We start from the raw sequence: 19,882 nt of genomic DNA, 5'->3' as shown, positions 1-19,882 counted from the left end.
ATAAGACCTTTCAGAAAATAATCGAAAAATTGTTCAGCGTAGGACAAGGACATTTTCTCCCCCTTGTATATTCAATTAATAAAATGCAATGAAAACAAAAATCATTTCTAATAACTAACTGGAAACACCTTCATTGATTATTAAAGCTAAAACAAATATAGCTCTCTTCAAAACATGTTAAAGCTTATTAGCCAATGAAGACACTATACTGTATCTCTCCCAGTCAAGAAATGGAGAAAGTTGTCTTCACTATGAAGAGAGACAGTAATTTTTGAACTCAGATATGTATCTCTATGTTTAATTTACAATTTAACATACATCTTTGGTAATAAAAGGTTATCGATAGAACACACATCACACAAACACAAGGTCCTGGTCTTTTTAGAACTTAGAGAAGGACAGTCTGGATCTGAACCAGGGTGAATTATGTGGTGCAGCTTGTTGAGGTCTGGAATGCAAAGACAGCTGACGTAGGGGAGGTGCGTGAGAGAACCTCAGGACATGAATACAGCATACAAACAGAGACCAGTGAGAAGAGAATTGCAGAAGTTTGCAGGATCAGGTGACTGATGTGATCATCTATAATCACACAACAGTTTTTAGGGTAAGGGCGTAATATGATATGACTGAAAGGCCATCAAGTGGTACTACATACTCAGAAAGATTACATCTATCTGTCTGTGGTTCTAGTAGAAGTACTTCTGTCTTGTCAGTTACTGAGAAGAAATTCCAGTATCCAGTGTCTAATGTCATTCACACATTCCGCAAATTTATTAAGCTGATGTCTGTCATCTAAGTCAACAAAGGAATGGCTTCAGAAGAAGAAGATCATCGGTTGGAATGGCCCAGGCCAAGCCCAGATGTAAATCCTGTTGAAAACCTGTGGAGCGACTTTAAAGAGTTCTGTGCACAGGAGATCATATTGCAGTTTGATAGATCTAGATCAGGCGTGTCCGATCTTATCTGGAAAGGGCCGGTGTGGGTGCAGGTTTTCATTCCCAACCAAGCAGGAGCCACACCCGATTCCACCGGTTTAATCAGTTGATCTTGTCTTGGAACATTTTTGCAATGAAGCGTGTATTAAAATTGCCAAATGACGATGTGCTACCTCGGTAGACTCAACTTTAGACTCAAAATCACTGAGTGCTGTATTACAAGCAAAATGTGCTTTAATTAAGTATTAGTTAAGGGGTGTGCATACTTATGCAACCAGGTTATTATAAGTTTTTTCTTTTCTTTAAGTTTTTTTTGTCTTGTTTACCTCAAGAGAGAGATAAAGAGAGGTTGGTGAGGGAACAACTTTTTCTAGCTGCTATAACATAATTGAGAACATCAACTAACTTGATTTGTGGCCATTCTACAACATTAAACCTAACAATAAATAGATAAAAAGTAGGACATTCTTTAATAAATGAGGTGGTAACATCACACCATTCTGTTGTTGTTGTTGTTGTTGTTGATTTCCCTATGACATAGAGTGTTTTCTTTATTAAATTTTATCAACGTTCTGTGTGAACAACGAATCTTGTGTTTGTCATTTCAGCTAGTGTTGCTATAAGATTTTCATTGCTAGAACCGTCTTCTCATAACCAGTGGTATCTGGTGGTGTAGCACAATACGTTTAATCTACTGCTCTACAGTCACTTTCTTTTAGGTACTGTGTATATATAAGTTCTTCAGATTTTAACAGATAAATATAATAATTTTCTGATCATAACACCAATGACACCACACCAGCTTGCCTTTAGATAATGCTTTAATAGAGGAAGCTTATTCAGATTATTATTCAGTGTTAACTATATTTAAGTTATTAATTAATCAGTCAGTGTGAGTTCACTCCTTGTCCTCCGTCTTGGCCTCAGCCTCCTCTGGAGCTGTAAATAAATAAATAAATAAATAAATAAATAAATAAATAATATTCTGAATACACAATAAGCCTGCTTTTCTGTTTATCGCAGTTTATGATACATCGCCTCCTTAAAATGTCTGTCCACCATATTGTGTAGTAAACAGAATTATGGGATTGTCCTCTACACTTTTTGCATAATAAGAGTCTTTCAAAGTCCCTACTCAAAATTCACAAGTTGTCCTCTGACCTTTGAGTGTGATTGGCCCAAGGGTGAGGACCTCAGTGTGGTGATCAGAGCTAGTGCTTCGTTTCCTGCGATAACGGCATCCTTGGCGACATCGTGAGTTGTAGTCGTTGTCAGGGCAGATAACGACATCACACTTGAGGAACACCTGGTTGTGTGTGCGCAGGAACTTGAATGCGCTGAAGCTGAACTGAGCGAAGTAACGATTTCCATTTCTGTATATGTTTACCGTGTTGTCTCTCTGACAGCTGAAATGATAAAGACAAAAATAAATACATCATTGTTACATGAACTGTCTAAATAGAGACAGCACATAGCAAGCAGTGGTCTTAAAGAGTTCATGGATATTATTGCGTCTTATACAACTTCATTTACATTCCTAGGCAGCTTTGTAGGTTACAGATGTCTACCAAAGAGAGAACAACTACCTGTACAACAAGGAATAGGATCTACTGTGGGCAACAAAAACACCTCTCAGAGAAGCTGAAGGGTAAACAGTTCCTGATTGAGGTTTACTCAGGAGAGGAAATCAGTGCTGGTGTAGGAAAACCTGCTGGAGGGGTAAAAGTCTTTGATGGTGTTGAACCACTTCAGCATTAACTACAATCATTAATGATCTCCTCCACTACATTTTCCTAACTTACTATGCCTGCCGAGGTGGAAGATCACTAACTTCCTGACTTGTAGGAGGTAGCAGGTAGGGCACTCATCTTACTTGAATAACTGCAGTTCACCTTCAATACAACCATTTGTGTTGAACCAACTTTGTGTTGCCTTTAAAAGGTGGGTCCACTGAGATATAGTTATTGGTTTACAGGGACAAGAACAATAGTGTAAGCATGTTTGTTTACCAGTATTGTTTGTGTCAGTATGCTTGAAATATTTCTTAATGAGTGTGTGTGTGTTGTACCCATTGCGTATAAGGTCATAGGTGCGGCTGCTGTAGTCGTGGTTTGGCGAGGCCACACAGGAATCCATGAACAGGTGGAGGCTTGGTTCGGCTTGGGTTAGCTGCACCTGCACGTACAGTTGCTGATTGAGGTTCACTCGGTACGGGGAATCGGTGATGGGGTAGTAAAAGTTGCTGGATGGGTAAAAGGCCATGGTGGTGTTGAACCGACCCGTTCCACTGATAGTTGCATTTGTAATCTCTTTGGCTTCATAAAGAATCCCGACTGAAGAATCACGCTCCATCACACATCTCACAACCAACAGGAACTCTGTATCATGTCGGGTGATCTCACCCGACGTTGACTGAGCTGCTCGCACATTATTGGTGTAGCTAATTCGTCCATTCTCGGTCTGGGGGGAAGTGCACATAAATACGTATATATGAGTGCATAAAATTAAGCACAATTAGCTAAAGTTTGACCGATAACACATTTATCCTTCAGAGTTGCAATGTTATTTTTTTCTCATTTTCTACTTAAATTGGTCTCCAATTCCCACCCACCATCCAGTCCATGTTGTTATATGATTTATCTAACAGCAGCTCAGACCTCCTTCTACAAGGAAAAGCTGGAAGCCTCTGTACATTATCCTCACACACTCCACAACATCTTTACTTCTTTTACCCACCACAATTTGAAAAGTGGTCAAATCTGCCAGTCTTCACTCCTGCCCCTATTCCTACAATTCACATTCAGGACTCCTCTCCTATTTCTTTGGTCTTGTCCTGCAATTCTCCTTGCCTTCATTCTTCTATAATCAATGACTCCATAGCATCTGGTCATGTACCAACTGCATTCGAGACATCATCATCAAGAGTATTATTTCTCTCCAAAGAGACAATCAATTATCTTTCTGTCTGACCCAGAATAACATCCAAATCCTTAAGTCTGGCTTCAAAGTGGCTGAGAAGTACTGAGAAGCTTCATGCTGCTAGATCAGGTAAGTCTTTGATCAAGATCAGTCATCAGTTATCCCCTTTACAACGTCATGGCAGCTATTTGCTTTTTACCTGGATGGATGGTCATATCAGGTAGGGACAGGGAGGGGATCCAGATCTGCCCCATGCAGGCTCTCCACTGGTGTCCCACAAAGCTCAGTGCTGGGTCTTTTCTGTTCTCCCTCTATACCTGCTCTCTTGGTGAAGTCATATCCTCTCATGGGTTTTCATACCACTGCTATGCTGATGACACTCAACTCATCCTGTCCTTTCCTTCCTCAGACACTCATGTGTTGGCATGGATCTCAGCATGTCTGGCAGACATCTCATCATGAAACTAAAGCTGAAATGAAATTCTAGTAAAACTGAGCTGCTGTGCATCTCTGGTGATGCGTCCCAATGTCAAGTTCTGGACAACTCTCACAATCTGTCACTGTTTGTAACCTTGTTGTAACCATGGACAACCTGTCCTTCTCACCTCACATCACTAAACTGACTCCTTCATGCCTGTTCCTTCTTTACAACGTCAGGAGGATCCAGGCATTCATATCCAAAGAGGCCACCCAGGTGCTAGTTCAGTCTTGTGTCATTGCGAGACTGGACTATTGCAACTCACTCCTGGCAGGTCTTCCCCTGTGTTGCATTCAACCTCTGCAACTAATCCAGAATACAGCTTCATGACTTGTTTTTAACCTCCCCAGTTTCTCCCACACCACCCCACTGCTACACTCCCTCCACTGGCTTTATGACTCTCTGCGCATCAGATTTAAAACACAGATGCTTGCATAAAAAGCTAAAAATGGACCAGTACACACTTATGTTAAAGCACTTATCACACCCTGCTCTGCATGATGCTCCCTCTGATTGTCTAGTACTGTGTAATTGGACCCATCATCTCTCAGGGTACAAGGAAGGCATGCATCAAAGCTATTTTCTGTCCTGGCACCCAGGTGTTGGAATAAACTGTCCGAACAGCTGAGTCACAGACTGTCTTTAAATGAATACTAAAGACATAACTTTAGTCTTTAGTACTTTTTTATTTAAAAATAATGATACATTTTTAAAAATCCCTGTTTTGTGGTTTTCGTCACATTGTCCTCTTCAACAGGGTTTTTAGACTGCCAGTACACAATTCAGTTGTGCATCGTAGTGCATTGTGGGTAATTCAGTACCTGAGAGTGTACATTGTGTGATTCATGACATTATCCTACAGCAGTGCTTTGTGGGATTTCACTGGATCACTGGATGTTATGTAATATTGTATAAAGTGTAGTGTTACCTTTCTCCTGGTGCTGCAGCTATGGAGAGGGAAGTTGAAGGTGACATAGTAGTTGTCAGTTGAAGCTCTGCAGCGATGGTCATCCAGATAAAGGTCATACCAGCTGAAGCCCAGTGAGTCCAGGTAGGATTTACGGATGGCAATGTTCATCGAGTCAGAGGAGCAATCCACACGGCCTGCACGACATTCAACGTTTGACATAAAACTCTAAACATGCATCTAGTTATTGTGTTCAGTGTTTTCATTACCAATCTCTATAGTGTTCACTACATAGCAATGCTGAGTCTCACTGGTCCAGACCATGTTTATATTTTATAGCTTTATTGTGAAATCCACAATTTATTAGCAATAATAATAATAATAATAATAATAATAATAATAATAATAATAATATACCCCAAGACACGGAAGACACGGAACCCCAAGTTGCTCCCGATGGCAAGCTAACACCGTGCATGGCAGCTCTGTTACCACTGGTGTGTTTGTGAATGTGTGAATGAGAACCAGTGTAAAGTGTCAACTGTTAAGGCTAGAAAAGTACTATATAAGTGCAGACCATTTTTCATTTGGAAAAATTTATAGTTGGAAGGATTTTGGATACATCACCAGGTACAGAATTGTCTGTATGGCTGTACTTAAGACCAGCATTGCCAACTCCTTCATTTGGAAAAATTTATAGTTGGAAGGATTTTGGATACATCACCAGGTACAGAATTGTCTGTATGGCTGTACTTAAGACCAGCATTGCCAACTCCAAGACAAGTTTAAGACCAGGATCAAGATCTAGTCAAAACTGGACTTAAGGGAGTCAAGGCCAAGTCAAGATCAAATCAACATCTCTGCATACATGAGAGAGATTATGCCTCTCCCATCCAAAGAGCATGACTAAATTTTGTTCTTGGCTCATAGGGTGAATCCTTATCTGTTGCACACCTCAGGAGACTGATATGGCTCTTTTCTTCGAGACGAAATAATTAGGTCTCTTCAAACTTCTGAAAAATCCAGGTTCATGCAGAAAACATCTTGAGACCAGACTCAGGTCCTACAGCCGCAAGTGTCTGCGCGACTGAGTAACAATGACATGGCGGTTTTATAATGGACTGTGTACCTGTGTTTTGGGTGAGGGAGGAACTGAAGTAGGCTTTAAAGCCACGCCCAACCCCAGAGTAGTCACTCCTGAACATCACGGTCATGTAGGACGAGGACGACTGGAAGTCCAGGTGGCTTGTGCTATTCTGACAGAGCTTTCCTATCAAGCGGGACGCGGTGGACGGACCATCATACACACTCACATAATCACAGTAGCAGCAGCGGTCCAGACTACACACACACACACACACACACACACAAACACACACACACAAACACAGATATAGATAGACAGATAGATAAATAAGTAGAGAGCTTGATGGATTTACTAAGGATTAAAACACATGATTAAATTCATTTCTACAATTAACACAAATGTTTAAAAGATAAACTAAAACAAATCATACATTTAAAAAGTCATAGCAAGATGTGTTTTACTTCTGAAATACCCCGCTTTTAATTAAAGTATATTGTATAATGTTTTAATATTTGTAGCATTATTTAACAAGTATTTAATACATGGCATTAAACTAACAAAATATAAAATTGAAAGAAATATAAGATACGTAAAAATAGATTTAATTATTCAGATAATTGCATTGATGTGATTAAATGGTGTTAAAGGTCAATTATTAATTACACATATTGTTAAATATTGTAAAAGTATATGTTAAATATAATATACATTTATATTGAATATAAATAGATTAATTCACTCAGCAAAGGGAACCATCATTAAAATAGTGTTTTTATGAAAAAAGCATTTATGAATTTATTATAAATAAATAAATAAATAAGTGATTTATCGTGATATTTCAGATGTAATTTGAACAAGTAGCAGATGTATACAGTGAAAGTAAAATTTGGGAAATGGACTGACTCTAAGTCCTGGAACGAGAGGAAGACGGTCTGTCCTGCCGGAGCCGAGAGCTGCCACACACAATACGCGTTGTCATGGTAATAACTGGGGTAGTAAGGGCTGGAGATGGAGCCTGAGCCCTGAAGACTCCCCCCACAGGCTGTAGAGTGTAAACCCACACACACACACACACACACACACACACACACACACACACACACACACATCGCTCTGCTAATTTTTCCAAACTATAATAGTAATAATAAAAATAAAAATAAAAACACCAACATGAAGTATATAATAAAGCATATTTTATGAAATATACAAATACGTATAATTAAATTTATCATTCAAATATCCAATAATTATGACAAATATAATCAATATTCTGGGATCAAATGATAAATATAAATAAAATATGTAATAAAAATGTCTGTAATGTAAATAAGAGTTTTACAAGTAAGGCAAGATGTTACTGTTAGTTAGTTAGTTAGTTAGTTAGTTAGTTAGTTAGTTAGTTAGTTAGTTAGTTAGTTAAATCAATTGGAATTGTAAAAGAGGCCACATGCTGACCCAAGCTAAGGTAAAGAGCTCACCTGGTACAGGAGTTGGCGTCACATAGTAACAATAATCTGAAAAATTAAATAAATACAATAAACACTAGAACTTTCATTTCATACCCCAAACTCCTACATGTCTACACAGACAGACAGACAGACAGACAGATCGAGAGACAAACAGGAAGACCAAGGGACAGGCAGACAGACAGACAGACAGACAGACAGACAGATCGAGAGACAAACAGGAAGACCAAGGGACAGGCAGACAGACAGACTATTTAAAAATAATAAATGGACATGTTCGTTACCATAATAATCGTGACAGCATCTTCCATATCGTTCACATGAACTCTCACAGGAGCAACTGCTGTAGCTGCTGCCACATCGGTCCTTACACATTGGAGCAGCTGTACACACACACACACACACACACACACACACACACACACACACACACGCACACACACACACAAACACACATTTCAAAATTATCATTTCAAAAGTATGTCTTTGAATTTATATATCACAGACATTCCTTACAGCATGTAGCAATGACATTAGCAGGTTAATGTGTGCTGGACAGTTGGATAGATGAGTTCTGCTCACACAAACACAAACTGAAATTGAATTTAAATAAGTTGAACAAATACGTACATTTGAAAGCCCATTCAGCCCGAAAACCTTGTCGAGTCACGCTGCCGTCAGTGGAGAAAACGACGGTCATGTATCTGCTGCTGGAGTTGAAGGTAGCTCTCTGAGTTCCACTCACAGAACCCAAAAGTGAATGCTGAGCAGTCGGACCGTCGTACACGCGGATAAAGTCATAGCCTGACTCCAAACTGAAGAAAGTGTAATGAAACTAGCCTTACAGACTAACCACAAACAAATATTCTTAAATGATAAAGATCTAAACAAAGTCAGGTATGATTTATCAGTAGGTGAGAAACAGGAAGGTGATTTCTTACTCGACGAACGTGAAGTTTAACGAAACCACCTGCAGTTCTCCAGCCAGCAGGCTCCATGTGCAGTGTGCATAATTGGGATAATTATTGGGATAATTGGGGCTGAAAAATTCCCCTCGTGACTGAGTCAGATTTCCACCACATGGAGCTCCACCTGAAACACACCACGGTTTTAAACACTATCACACATATAAGTACCCCTATAAGATGGCCATCGTCACACTGCCTAAAATTAATCAACACCTTCTGACCAATCACAAATCCAGTGAATCACAGTATCAGTGTTATAAACACAGTAAAAGTGTGATCATTTGGTTTGAGAAAATATCATAATGTATTTTAAAAATCAATACGTTACTAAAAGTTACTCCTCCATCGGGGGAACAGTTCTGTTCATCATTTTACACACTTTCTTTTTCACTCTTCTGAACAAAATCACGGTCCCCTTCGCTGTGACCTGTTTTCTGTGATGGATTTTGAAATGTATTCATCCTGAATCAGAACCCTGAGAAGACAGTTCTCCTAATGCTACACTCTTCAACAGGCTATTGAAGTGGCGTTGCTGTTACCACCCCGAAGTTGATTATTTTCTTTTAACAGCATGTTCGGTAGTGTTTTCTACCACGGCCATTGGTAAATGCTGTGTAACAGCCGTTACTCAACACCTAATCCACCATCCAATCACAATCCTGAAATCAACAGTGCTGTCCACTGTAAAACCGGATAAGTTCATTTAACTCAAACAATTTGAGGAAACTAATTACTAATTAAATTTTTTATTTGATAAATCAATTTCTTTAAGCCAAATACACTTAAATATAATTTATTTTAAATTACAAAGTTGGAGTTAAATTTTTGTTATATTTAAGTGTATTTGGCTTAAAGAAATTTATTTATCAACTTAAAAATTAAAAGGTAAATGAACTTATCCGGTTTTACAGTGTGGTGTAATATGAAATAGTGATGATCAGCACAGGAATACTGGCATCATGCTAAAAATCTAAACTGTCTTTTAAGTAAATCAGTTATTATACAGGTGCATCTCAAAAAATTTGAATATTCTGTATTATAAATTCTTTATTCTAATATTTTGAGACACTGGAGTTTTGAGCTCCGTGAGCTGTGAGCCGTAATCATCGAGATTAAAACACAAAAAGGCTCGAAATATTTCACTTTATGTGTAACGAATCTAGAATATATATAAAAAAAGTTCCACTTTTTGATTTAAATTATGGGGGAAAAATGTACTTTTCCACGATATTATAATAATTCGAGACGTACCTGTAAAGTGTATTTAAAGTGAGAATTATGATACAATCTCTTTAAACACAGGATTTAAAAAAAAATTTTTACAAAAATGAACAAACTTCGAATCAGTTCATTCTTTTTCACCATCATTAATGAACACCCGTACACTACTATTCAGTATTAATATTGTAATGATTCTTCTGTGGTCAAAGGAGTTTAAAAGGAGTGATAAAATACTGACTTGTATTAAAGTCAAAGGTTTATATAAATACACAACAGAAGAGTAATGAAGGAGTTTACAGAGGAACTGTACCTGCTGTTGGTGTTACAGTTGAGTTGGTGCAATAATCTATAACAGAGATTAATTAAGGTTAAAATAAAAAAAAAATGCAATATACCTTTTTTCATCACCCCCGTATATCCTTATTCTTTGTAAAGTTAATTTTTTTTTCTCACATTCATAATCGTCGCAACAATATCCACCATACTGACAGGAGCTGGTGCAGGAACAGATACCACCATCATGACCACAACGATCCCTACAGGTTATATAGTCTAAAAAAAAAAAAGAAAGAAAAGGAAAGGAAATTTAAAAAAATAAAAAAAAAAGAAAGAAAAGACAATCTTACATTTAATAGATGAACTCAAATTCAATGAATCCCTTTAATATTAGTATGACTCATCTTCCATCAGTACATCAACACTCAGTATTAAAACCTCACCTATTGTTGGCGTTTCTTCTGTTGTCACGTCTGTAAAAATGAGTGAGAAAATGTTTCATTACACAGGGTTTTTTTTTTTTAATTTTATTTATTTTTTTTAATAAAATTTAAGAATGGATGAAAGTCTGGAAGGGAAAAAAATGAACAGTTCTGAGATCGAAATGAAGAGAAAAACAGAGGACACAGAGCAGTTTCGCTGACAATAAAGAGAAGTGCTGAAGATAAGTCTTTTATTATTATTTATTTATTTATTTTACCTGGTTCTGTTGTTGTGGTGAAACAATAATCTATATAGAAAATGATTTTCAAAAAGTTAGCATTATTTATGTGTTACACATCACATTTCTGTAAGTCTGTATTTTTTGTAAATTGTCACTAGCTCTTTCTACTTTTGATTCGATTCGTTATAAAGTCGCTGTACGTTTATAACTGTGCATTCTGTCAACAAAGGAAAGAGAGAACAAGTAATAAAAAAAAAGTGAAATCAGTAAAACTGTACTGACAAAACAAATAGACATTTTATAATAAACAGTAATATTATTAGAATTGATCAAACCCCTAAACACACATTTAAAAAAAATAATAATAATAAAAAAAAATAAAACGTCTATTTTGTTCTCACCGTGATAATCGGGACAGCAGTTTCCGTAGTACTGACAGGAGCTGGTGCAGGAACACGAACCGAAATGTGAGCCGCAGTTATACCGGCAGGAATAATGACCTACAACAGACAATAATAATTATAACTAATAAGACAAATTTATTTAAGCCCCACACAAATTTATGGAGATACTAGAGATCCAGATCGTTTCTGCCTCTGGATGGAGCTCAAATCTTCTTTAATTCCAGACTGCTGGGACTACGGCTGCTCCTAACGCCATACAGACTTCATATAAATCCATAATGAACTTTTTCACACTATCTGTTGTTACCCAGATGAGGACGGGTTCCTTCTGAGTCGGGTTCCTCTCAAGGTTTCTTCCTCTTAAAACATCTTAGGGAGTTTTTCCTTGCCACCGTCACCACTCAGTGGCTTGCTCAGTTGGGATAAATTCGCACCTTTAATATCTGTATACCGTGTTGATATTTCTGTAAAGCTGCTTCGAGACAATGTCTATTGTAAAAAGCGCTATACAAATAAAACTGAATTGAACTGAATTGAATTAAGATAATTACAAGTAAACGATATGGAAGCGATGCAGTTCAGTAAACAGGCTAATTCACAAACTAGCGTTTAACAGGCAAAACCATTGTAACTATGATATAGATTTCAAGAATTTGTTCAGTTATACAATTAATTATACGTTCATACTTAGATCAATCCCCATCCAAGACAGGCTATTGAAGCGGCGCTGCTGTTAACAGCCCGAAGTCCCGAAGTTGATTATTTTCTTTTAACAGCATGTTCTGTAGTGTTTTCTACCACGGCAATTGGTAAATGTTGTGTAACAGCCGTTACCAAACACCTAATCGATTAACGTAGAAAATTAATCAACACCATCCAATCACAATCCTGAAATCAACAGTGCTGTCCACTGTAAAACCGGATAAGTTCATTTCACGCAAACAATTTCAGGAAACTAATTACCTCAACATATTTAAGTTGATCAATCAATTTCTTAAAGCCAAATACATTTTGGCTTATATATATTTTTTAAAAAGATAACGATAAAATATATAGTTATGGATACACTAATAATAATAATTATTATTATTATAATTATTATTATTATTATTATTATTATTATTATTATTATTATTATTATTATTATTATTATTATGCAGCCATCATCCAAACGCACACCAAGCTGCTGATGCTGAAAACCCACCGAGGCATCTTTTAAAATAAATGAAATACTGTAGATGAATAAAGATATACAGTCTTGTATGTATATTAAGAAGAGGGCTGTGTTCCAAATCAAGCTTTATTAATTCTCATCGTTATTTACGGTGGTTTAAATGAAAATAGAACTGAAGAGCGTGGAATGGAGTAAAGAAATTATTCTGAGCTCCGAATGAAGAGAAACGCAGAGGAGACAGAGAAGATTTACTGAGAATAGAGAGAGACACGGATTAAAGAGAGTGTTTAATCTTTACAGAGGATATGTACCTGTTGTTTCTGGTGTTTCAGGAGCAGTCGTGCTGCCGCAGTAATCTATAAGGAAAATGATAAAGAGTTAACATTATTTATATGTTATACATCACATTCCTGTCGTTTTAATAAAATGTACCACACTACTACAGATTTCACACGGCGACTAACTCTTTATCTTTTTCATTTTATTTCATCATAAAGGCCCTGAATCTTTATAGCTGTGCATTCTATGAAGAGAAAGCTATTTGATTTGATTCATTATAAAGTCTCTATTTGTTTATAACTGTGCATTCTATCAGCAAAGTAAAGAGAGAAAAAACAAAGAAATACAAAAGAGAAGTAAAATCAGTAAAACCGTACTGACTAAAAATAAAAAATACATTTTATAATAAACAGTCATTTTATTAGAATGAATAAAACTCCAAAGTACACATAGAGCTTACGTTAACCAGTTTTATGATGTTGTTTTTTTTTAAAACTTCTATTTTGTTCTCACCGTAATAATCGGGACAGCAGTTTCCGTAGTACTGACAGGAGCTGGTGCAGGAACACGAACCCAAATAGTAGCCGCAGTTATACCGGCAGGAATAATGATCTACAATTGAATTGGAAGTATTATATCAATGTTAAATATTTCTTCAATTATACAGTTAATTATATGTTTAGATCAATCCACCATCCAAGTCCTATCTGTAATGTCTCTGTGGTGGTCCGTTTATGTTAAACGACAGGACAGAGGGGTGCCAATACTTTGTCCAGTGCAACAGATGGACTACATTCAGTAACTGTATACCTACAAAGTGATCTGTGTGGGAGGTGGAGCTGATAATGGAACTAATCCATAGGTTTTAACCCTGTCCGCACTCCTATCTATTGGGTCTTTGCTCTGTTGCCCTACTGTGTTCGCCTGTTCTGTGTTTAATCCGTCATTAGTTTCTCTGTTTATACCCCGTGTCATAGTATCTTTACAAAGTCTTATTACGCATTTCTAGCGTTAAACCCTAGCCTTGTTTCCCTCGTGCTTTATATACTGGATATTTGCATCTATATTTAATGTATAATAATAATAAGCCCTCAGTTGTTGTAGTGTTACATTACATCACATTATCTCATCAACCCTTTTGAATATTGACTGGTTTCACGTCGGTACTGTATACTCTCACAACTTCAGACTGTGTTCTAAACACTAGAAAAGACGTCGTCACTGTCTTATCGTAGTCCATCCCAAGGCTAGTAATGCTAACTGGCTAGCTGTGCGCAGTAGCTTTTCAGTCTAAGTGAATTTTGAGGCGGCGTACAAGGTGAATTTTGGCGATTTTTGTCAGTGTTTAATGTTTACACGCCTGCTGTTGTGTGTCTTCTATTTAAAAAGACAACAATAAAATGAGATATTAGCAAAAATGACAAATGTAAATGACGCATAGTTATGGATACACTAAGAATCCTAATTATGCAGCCATCATCCAAACGCACACCAAGCTGCTGATGCTGAAAACCCACCGAGGCATCTTTTAAAATAAATGAAATACTGTAGATGAATAAAGATATACAGTCTTGTATGTATATTAAGAAGAGGGCTGTGTTCCAAATCAAGCTTTATTAATTCTCATCGTTATTTACGGTGGTTTAAATGAAAATAGAACTGAAGAGCGTGGAATGGAGTAAAGAAATTATTCTGAGCTCCGAATGAAGAGAAACGCAGAGGAGACAGAGCAGATTTACTGAGAATAGAGAGAGACACGGATTAAAGAGAGTGTTTAATCTTTACAGAGGATATGTACCTGTTGTTTCTGATATTTCAGGAGCAGTCGTGCTGCCGCAGTAATCTATAAGGAAAATGACAAAGAGTTAACATTATTTATATGTTATACATCACATTCCTGTCGTTTTAATAAAATGTACCACACTACTACAGATTTCACACGGCGACTAACTCTTTATCTTTTTCATTTTATTTCATCATAAAGGCCCTGAACCTTTATAGCTGTGCATTCTATGAAGAGAAAGCTATTTGATTTGATTCATTATAAAGTCTCTATTTGTTTATAACTGTGCATTCTATCAGCAAAGTAAAGAGAGAAAAAACAAAGAAATAGAAAAGAGAAGTAAAATCAGTAAAACCGTACTGACTAAAAATAAAAAATACATTTTATAATAAACAGTCATTTTATTAGAATGAATAAAACTCCAAAGTACACATAGAGCTTACGTTAACCAGTTTTATGATGTTGTTTTTTTTAAAACTTCTATTTTGTTCTCACCGTAATAATCGGGACAGCAGTTTCCGTAGTACTGACAGGAGCTGGTGCAGGAACACGAACCCGAATTGTAGCCGCAGTTATACAGGCAGGAATTATGACCTGCAATTGAATTGGAAGTATTATATCAATGTTAAATATTTCTTCAATTATACAGTTAATTATATGTTTAGATCAATCCACCATCCAAGTCCTATCTGTAATGTCTCTGTGGTGGTCCGTTTATGTTAAACGACAGGACAGAGGGGTGCCAATACTTTGTCCAGTGCAACAGATGGACTACATTCAGTAACTGTATACCTACAAAGTGACCTGTGTGGGAGGTGGAGCTGATAATGGAACTAATCCATAGGTTTTAACCCTGTCCGCACTCCTATCTATTGGGTCTTTGCTCTGTTGCCCTACTGTGTTCGCCTGTTCTGTGTTTAATCCGTCATTAGTTTCTGTGTTTATACCCCGTGTCATAATATCTTTACAAAGTCTTATTACGCATTTCTAGCATTAAACCCTAGCCTTGTTTCCCTAGTGCTTTATATACTGGATATTTGCAGTATATAATGTATAATGTATTTAATGTATAATAATAATAAGCCCTCAGTTGTTGTAGTGTTACATTACATCACATTATCTCATCAACCCTTTTGAATATTGACTGGTTTCACGTCGGTACTGTATACTCTCACAACTTCAGACTGTGTTCTAAACGCTAGTGTTTGACAGAAGTGCTGTTATTGGTGTTCTGTTCACACGTACTGCATCACTGTCACTAGAAAAGACGTCGTCACTGTCTTATCGTAGTCCATCCCAAGGCTAGTAATGCTAACTGGCTAGCTGTGCGCAGTAGCTTTTCAGTCTAAGTGAATTTTGAGGCGGCGTACAAGGTGAATTTTGGCGATTTTTGTCAGTGTTTAATGTTTACACGCCTGCTGTTGTGTGTCTTCTATTTAAAAAGACAACAATAAAATGAGATATTAGCAAAAATGACAAATGTAAATGACGCATAGTTATGGATACACTAAGAATCCTAATTATGCAGCCATCATCCAAACGCACACCAAGCTGCTGATGCTGAAAACCCACCGAGGCATCTTTTAAAATAAATGAAATACTGTAGATGAATAAAGATATACAGTCTTGTATGTATATTAAGAAGAGGGCTGTGTTCCAAATCAAGCTTTATTAATTCTCATCATTATTTACGGTGGTTTAAATGAAAATAGAACTGAAGAGCGTGGAATGGAGTAAAGAAATTATTCTGAGCTCCGAATGAAGAGAAACGCAGAGGAGACAGAGCAGATTTACTGAGAACGGAGAGAGACACGGATTAAAGAGAGTGTTTAATCTTTACAGAGGATATGTACCTGTTGTTTCTGGTGTTTCAGGAGCAGTCGTGCTGCCGCAGTAATCTATAAGGAAAATGATAAAGAGTTAACATTATTTATATGTTATACATCACATTCCTGTCATTTTATCATTTCATCATTTCATCATAAAGTCCCTGAACCTTTATAGCTGTGCATTGTATGATGTGAAGAAAAGAAAGGATAAAGACTAAATGCTAAACTAACATTACAATTAATGCATATTAATACAGCTTTCATTAGGAGATTTTTTAAAAAGTGTATTTATTTTCTCACCGTAATAATCGGGACAGCAGTTTCCGTAGTACTGACAGTCGCTGGTGCAGGAACACGAACCCAAATTGTAGCCGCAGTTATACCAGCAGGAATAATGATCTACAACAGACAATAATAATTATAACTAACACCATTATTACAGTTAAATGAAGCGGAAGTAAACCATTTACAAACAATTCAAATAAAATATCACTATTATACTACATCATAAATAAGCCACCACTACCCTGAGGTGCTGCCAAGCTGAGGTGCCAATACTTTGTGCAGCCCCGAAGTTGATTATTTTTCTATAACAGCACATCTTGAAGTATTTAATATTTTTCATGTATTATATATATATATATATATATATATATTCCTATTTATATTTACATTTAATTATTATTACATTATATTTACATTATTACATTATAGTATTAGGAATTTTTTGGCCCTTATAATGGAGTCACTCCTTTAAAAAAGGGTTTCTGTACTTTTTCCATTGTAGTTTACATATTACTTGGATACACACACACACACACACACACACACACACACACACACACACACAGTGCAGCTCCATCAGCATCAATTTAGGTCATTCTCGCCTATATTTAACATTTACACATTTACACACCTGCGGTTGTGCCCCAGTGCGGTGTGGTTCCAGCTACTTTAAAAAGAAATGAAATATTTGACTGTATTTTGATTGTAACATTCAGTTTATTTAGTAATAATGTGCCGCCATCATCCAAACACACCTACTGTATATTGTGTGCATTACATAAACACTGTGATGCATCAAGGTGTGAAAGGAAAAATGCAAGGTGAGTCCTGAACCCTTAAAAAGATATCGAATTGAATTTGAACTGAAGCATCTGTTTGTAGCGTCATAATCTGTTTAAACAGATCGAATAAAAGTTAGTATTACGGCGCTGTTGAGTTCTGGATCGTGATTGGTCAGAAGGTGTTGATTTGTTTTCTATAACAGCAGCTCTGACAGTAGTGCCTCTGCAGACCGCAGGTTTATATTAACGTGCTCGTTCTAGTACGTTATCGTTTCTATAGTAACTTATAGAATAAGATCGTTCTTATTACCGATTCCCGTTAAAATACAAATGCATAATGCTCTAATGATTTACGAATTAATGCGAATTAAATGATCGGCGCTTTTCTGATTGCAGACTTACCTGTTGTGAATCCAGAGCTGTGCCCGAAAAGAGCAGAGCTGAGCAAAAATATCACGAATCCAAACTCCATCTTGTCTCACCTGCAGAATGTCTGTCCTCACAGAGGTTTATATAGACAACAAGAGGAGAAATAAACCACTTCCTTATGACGCTCATGTCCTGGAATATGCTGTAAAAGAGATATACCTGTGGGAATGGAGCAGGTGGGTGGGTGTGTGTGTGTGTGTGTGGGGGGGGGTTAATATTACTTATTGAGCTCATCTGTCTGTATTCCAGACATTTGTTCTTAACAGGGTTATACAATACACAATGGCCTTTATATCCCATTTACCTGCGGTCTGTAGTACATGCATGTAAATGTAAAACAACTAAAATTTTATATTGTTTTTAAGCTATTTTAAGCTGTACTATTATTACTGACTATGTTACATTTATATACTGTAGATGCGTACATTGCGTTCTACCATAATGATATATTTAATACAAAATGAAGCTACTGGCTTAAGCAAAAACATATTTGTAAACACTGACTCACATTAGATAAAACAAACTGATGCAAATGTATACAGTGTTTAATTATATTGAATAAGTACAAGGAAAACATCCATGTATTTTCTGTACTGCTTATTGTACACACATTGCTTATTGTCGGGAGCCTGGGGGTATATCCCGGGGGGCTAGGGCACAGGGCAGGGGACACCCTGGATGGGGTGCTAACTCATTGCAGGCCACAATCATGCACACGTTCATACACTACACTAATCAGTCTACAGTGCATGTCTTTGGACTGGGGGTGGAAGCTGCGGTGCCTGGAGGGAAACCCGGAAGCACAGGGTGAGCATGTGAGCTCCAGAAGCAGGGCTGTAGCAGGAATTTAACCCTGAAACCTGGAAGTATGACACAAGCGTGCTAACCACTAAGCGACCCGATTTATTATTTTTTTAAAGAATTAAACACTGACTTTGGAAAGGTACTAATTTTTGCATTGCTTTTCACTTTCATCACCATGTGTCTGATCCTTTATATATCAACAATCCATAGCGTAAAATCCAAATCAGCTATAGACATTATTATTATCATTATTATTATTATTAGTAGTAGTAGTAGTAGTAGTATTGTTGACAGCAAATCTAAGTCTAACTATCAGACTAGTAACATCTTTGTAAACGGTACACAAGTGACACAACAGAAAAAGAAGGAATAAAACACAACATTGAAGTATTTTAATAATGGCCAAAGTGTTTTATTTCTCTTATACCACAGAAATCTGTCAATTATTACTTTATTATTTTACTATAATACTTGATGATTACTTGTTACCCATTTTTCGTTAGTTGCAAACAAGGTAGTTTCGAGGGTGATGGTAGCTCAGTGGTTAGGACTCTAAACCGCTAACTCAGACGGTCATGAGTTTAAATCCCAGCACCACCACTGCTGGATTCTTGAGCAAAACCTTTAACCTTAACCTTAACTTCAGCATATATCGACAAGTATCACATTCCGCGTGAACAAGCCGTTACTATAGAAACGATCATGTATTAGAACGAACACATTAATATAAACATGTGATTTGCAGCTGAACTACTGTCAGAGCTCAATTCATCAAAATTCATCAACTATTACTGACTAAGCAGCAACTGGACAACACCGAGTCATAATAATAATGAAACATTAATGTAATAAAATATTTACCACGTGTCAATCCACGGTCTTTTCTTGTACTGAATGTGTAGCTGATACGGAACAGAACAAATACTTCACTGTGTTTCTCACAGTCCTCTCAGAGGGACATGGGACAGTGCTGCTTGAACCCTTGAGGTTTCGAACTTAAGTATAATTACGTTAACGTCATGTTTTAATGAATGTAAAGCTAACTTTCATTACTTATCTGAAACCTGAAAACCTCGATCTCAGTCGTGGGTTTAAGCTAAAAGTAATTGCATTAAGCACATGTCGTTCCGTCAAAGTACAAATTACACAAAAGGACAGATGATAGAACCGTCTAATGTTTTTATCGCTTGAA

General features: G+C 36.9%; 1 protein-coding gene across 2 annotated transcripts; it reads right to left on the bottom strand.

Moving 5' to 3' along the window:
• Window positions 1-1,738: 1,738 nt before the first annotated feature.
• LOC108269533 (CUB and zona pellucida-like domain-containing protein 1) lies at window positions 1,739-18,032 on the bottom strand. Of its 2 annotated transcripts, XM_053682533.1 has the most exons (22): window positions 17,860-18,032; window positions 16,691-16,789; window positions 16,415-16,459; window positions 15,057-15,155; window positions 14,577-14,621; window positions 13,292-13,390; window positions 12,811-12,855; window positions 11,323-11,421; window positions 10,958-10,987; window positions 10,701-10,730; window positions 10,435-10,533; window positions 10,292-10,327; window positions 8,734-8,884; window positions 8,423-8,607; window positions 8,077-8,175; window positions 7,805-7,840; window positions 7,230-7,368; window positions 6,369-6,580; window positions 5,261-5,436; window positions 3,004-3,395; window positions 2,097-2,341; window positions 1,739-1,874 (listed from the first exon to the last, which is right to left on the bottom strand). In XM_053682533.1, the coding sequence occupies exons 1-22, from the start codon at window positions 17,927-17,929 to the stop codon at window positions 1,834-1,836; spliced, it is 2,472 nt and encodes an 823-aa protein (XP_053538508.1). In that variant the 5' UTR covers window positions 17,930-18,032; the 3' UTR covers window positions 1,739-1,833. The 2 variants fall into 2 exon arrangements, with proteins under 2 accessions (XP_053538508.1, XP_053538509.1); XM_053682534.1 differs by lacking the exons at window positions 12,811-12,855; window positions 13,292-13,390 and having other exon boundaries at window positions 17,860-18,031.
• Between the last annotated feature and the right edge of the window lie 1,850 nt (window positions 18,033-19,882).

This window comes from Ictalurus punctatus, chromosome 9 (genome assembly GCF_001660625.3).
Source record: "Ictalurus punctatus breed USDA103 chromosome 9, Coco_2.0, whole genome shotgun sequence".
Classification (NCBI taxonomy): domain Eukaryota; kingdom Metazoa; phylum Chordata; class Actinopteri; order Siluriformes; family Ictaluridae; genus Ictalurus; species Ictalurus punctatus.
The sequence above is the reverse complement of the archived record's forward strand: the minus strand, read 5'-3'. Positions and strand labels throughout refer to the sequence as shown.

What these genes read in the sequence shown, in the direction of transcription:
- LOC108269533 (XM_053682533.1), bottom strand. Translation starts at nt 17,929, where the DNA reads ATGGAGTTTGGATTCGTGATATTTTTGCTCAGCTCTGCTCTTTTCGGG. An exon ending in CTCCCTCACCCAAAACACAG is followed by an intron (nt 5,437 to 6,368) that starts GTACACAGTCCA and finishes AATGTCGTGCAG; the next exon opens with GCCGTGTGGATTGCTCCTCT. An exon ending in TGGGCCAATCACACTCAAAG is followed by an intron (nt 1,875 to 2,096) that starts GTCAGAGGACAA and finishes ATTTATTTACAG; the next exon opens with CTCCAGAGGAGGCTGAGGCC.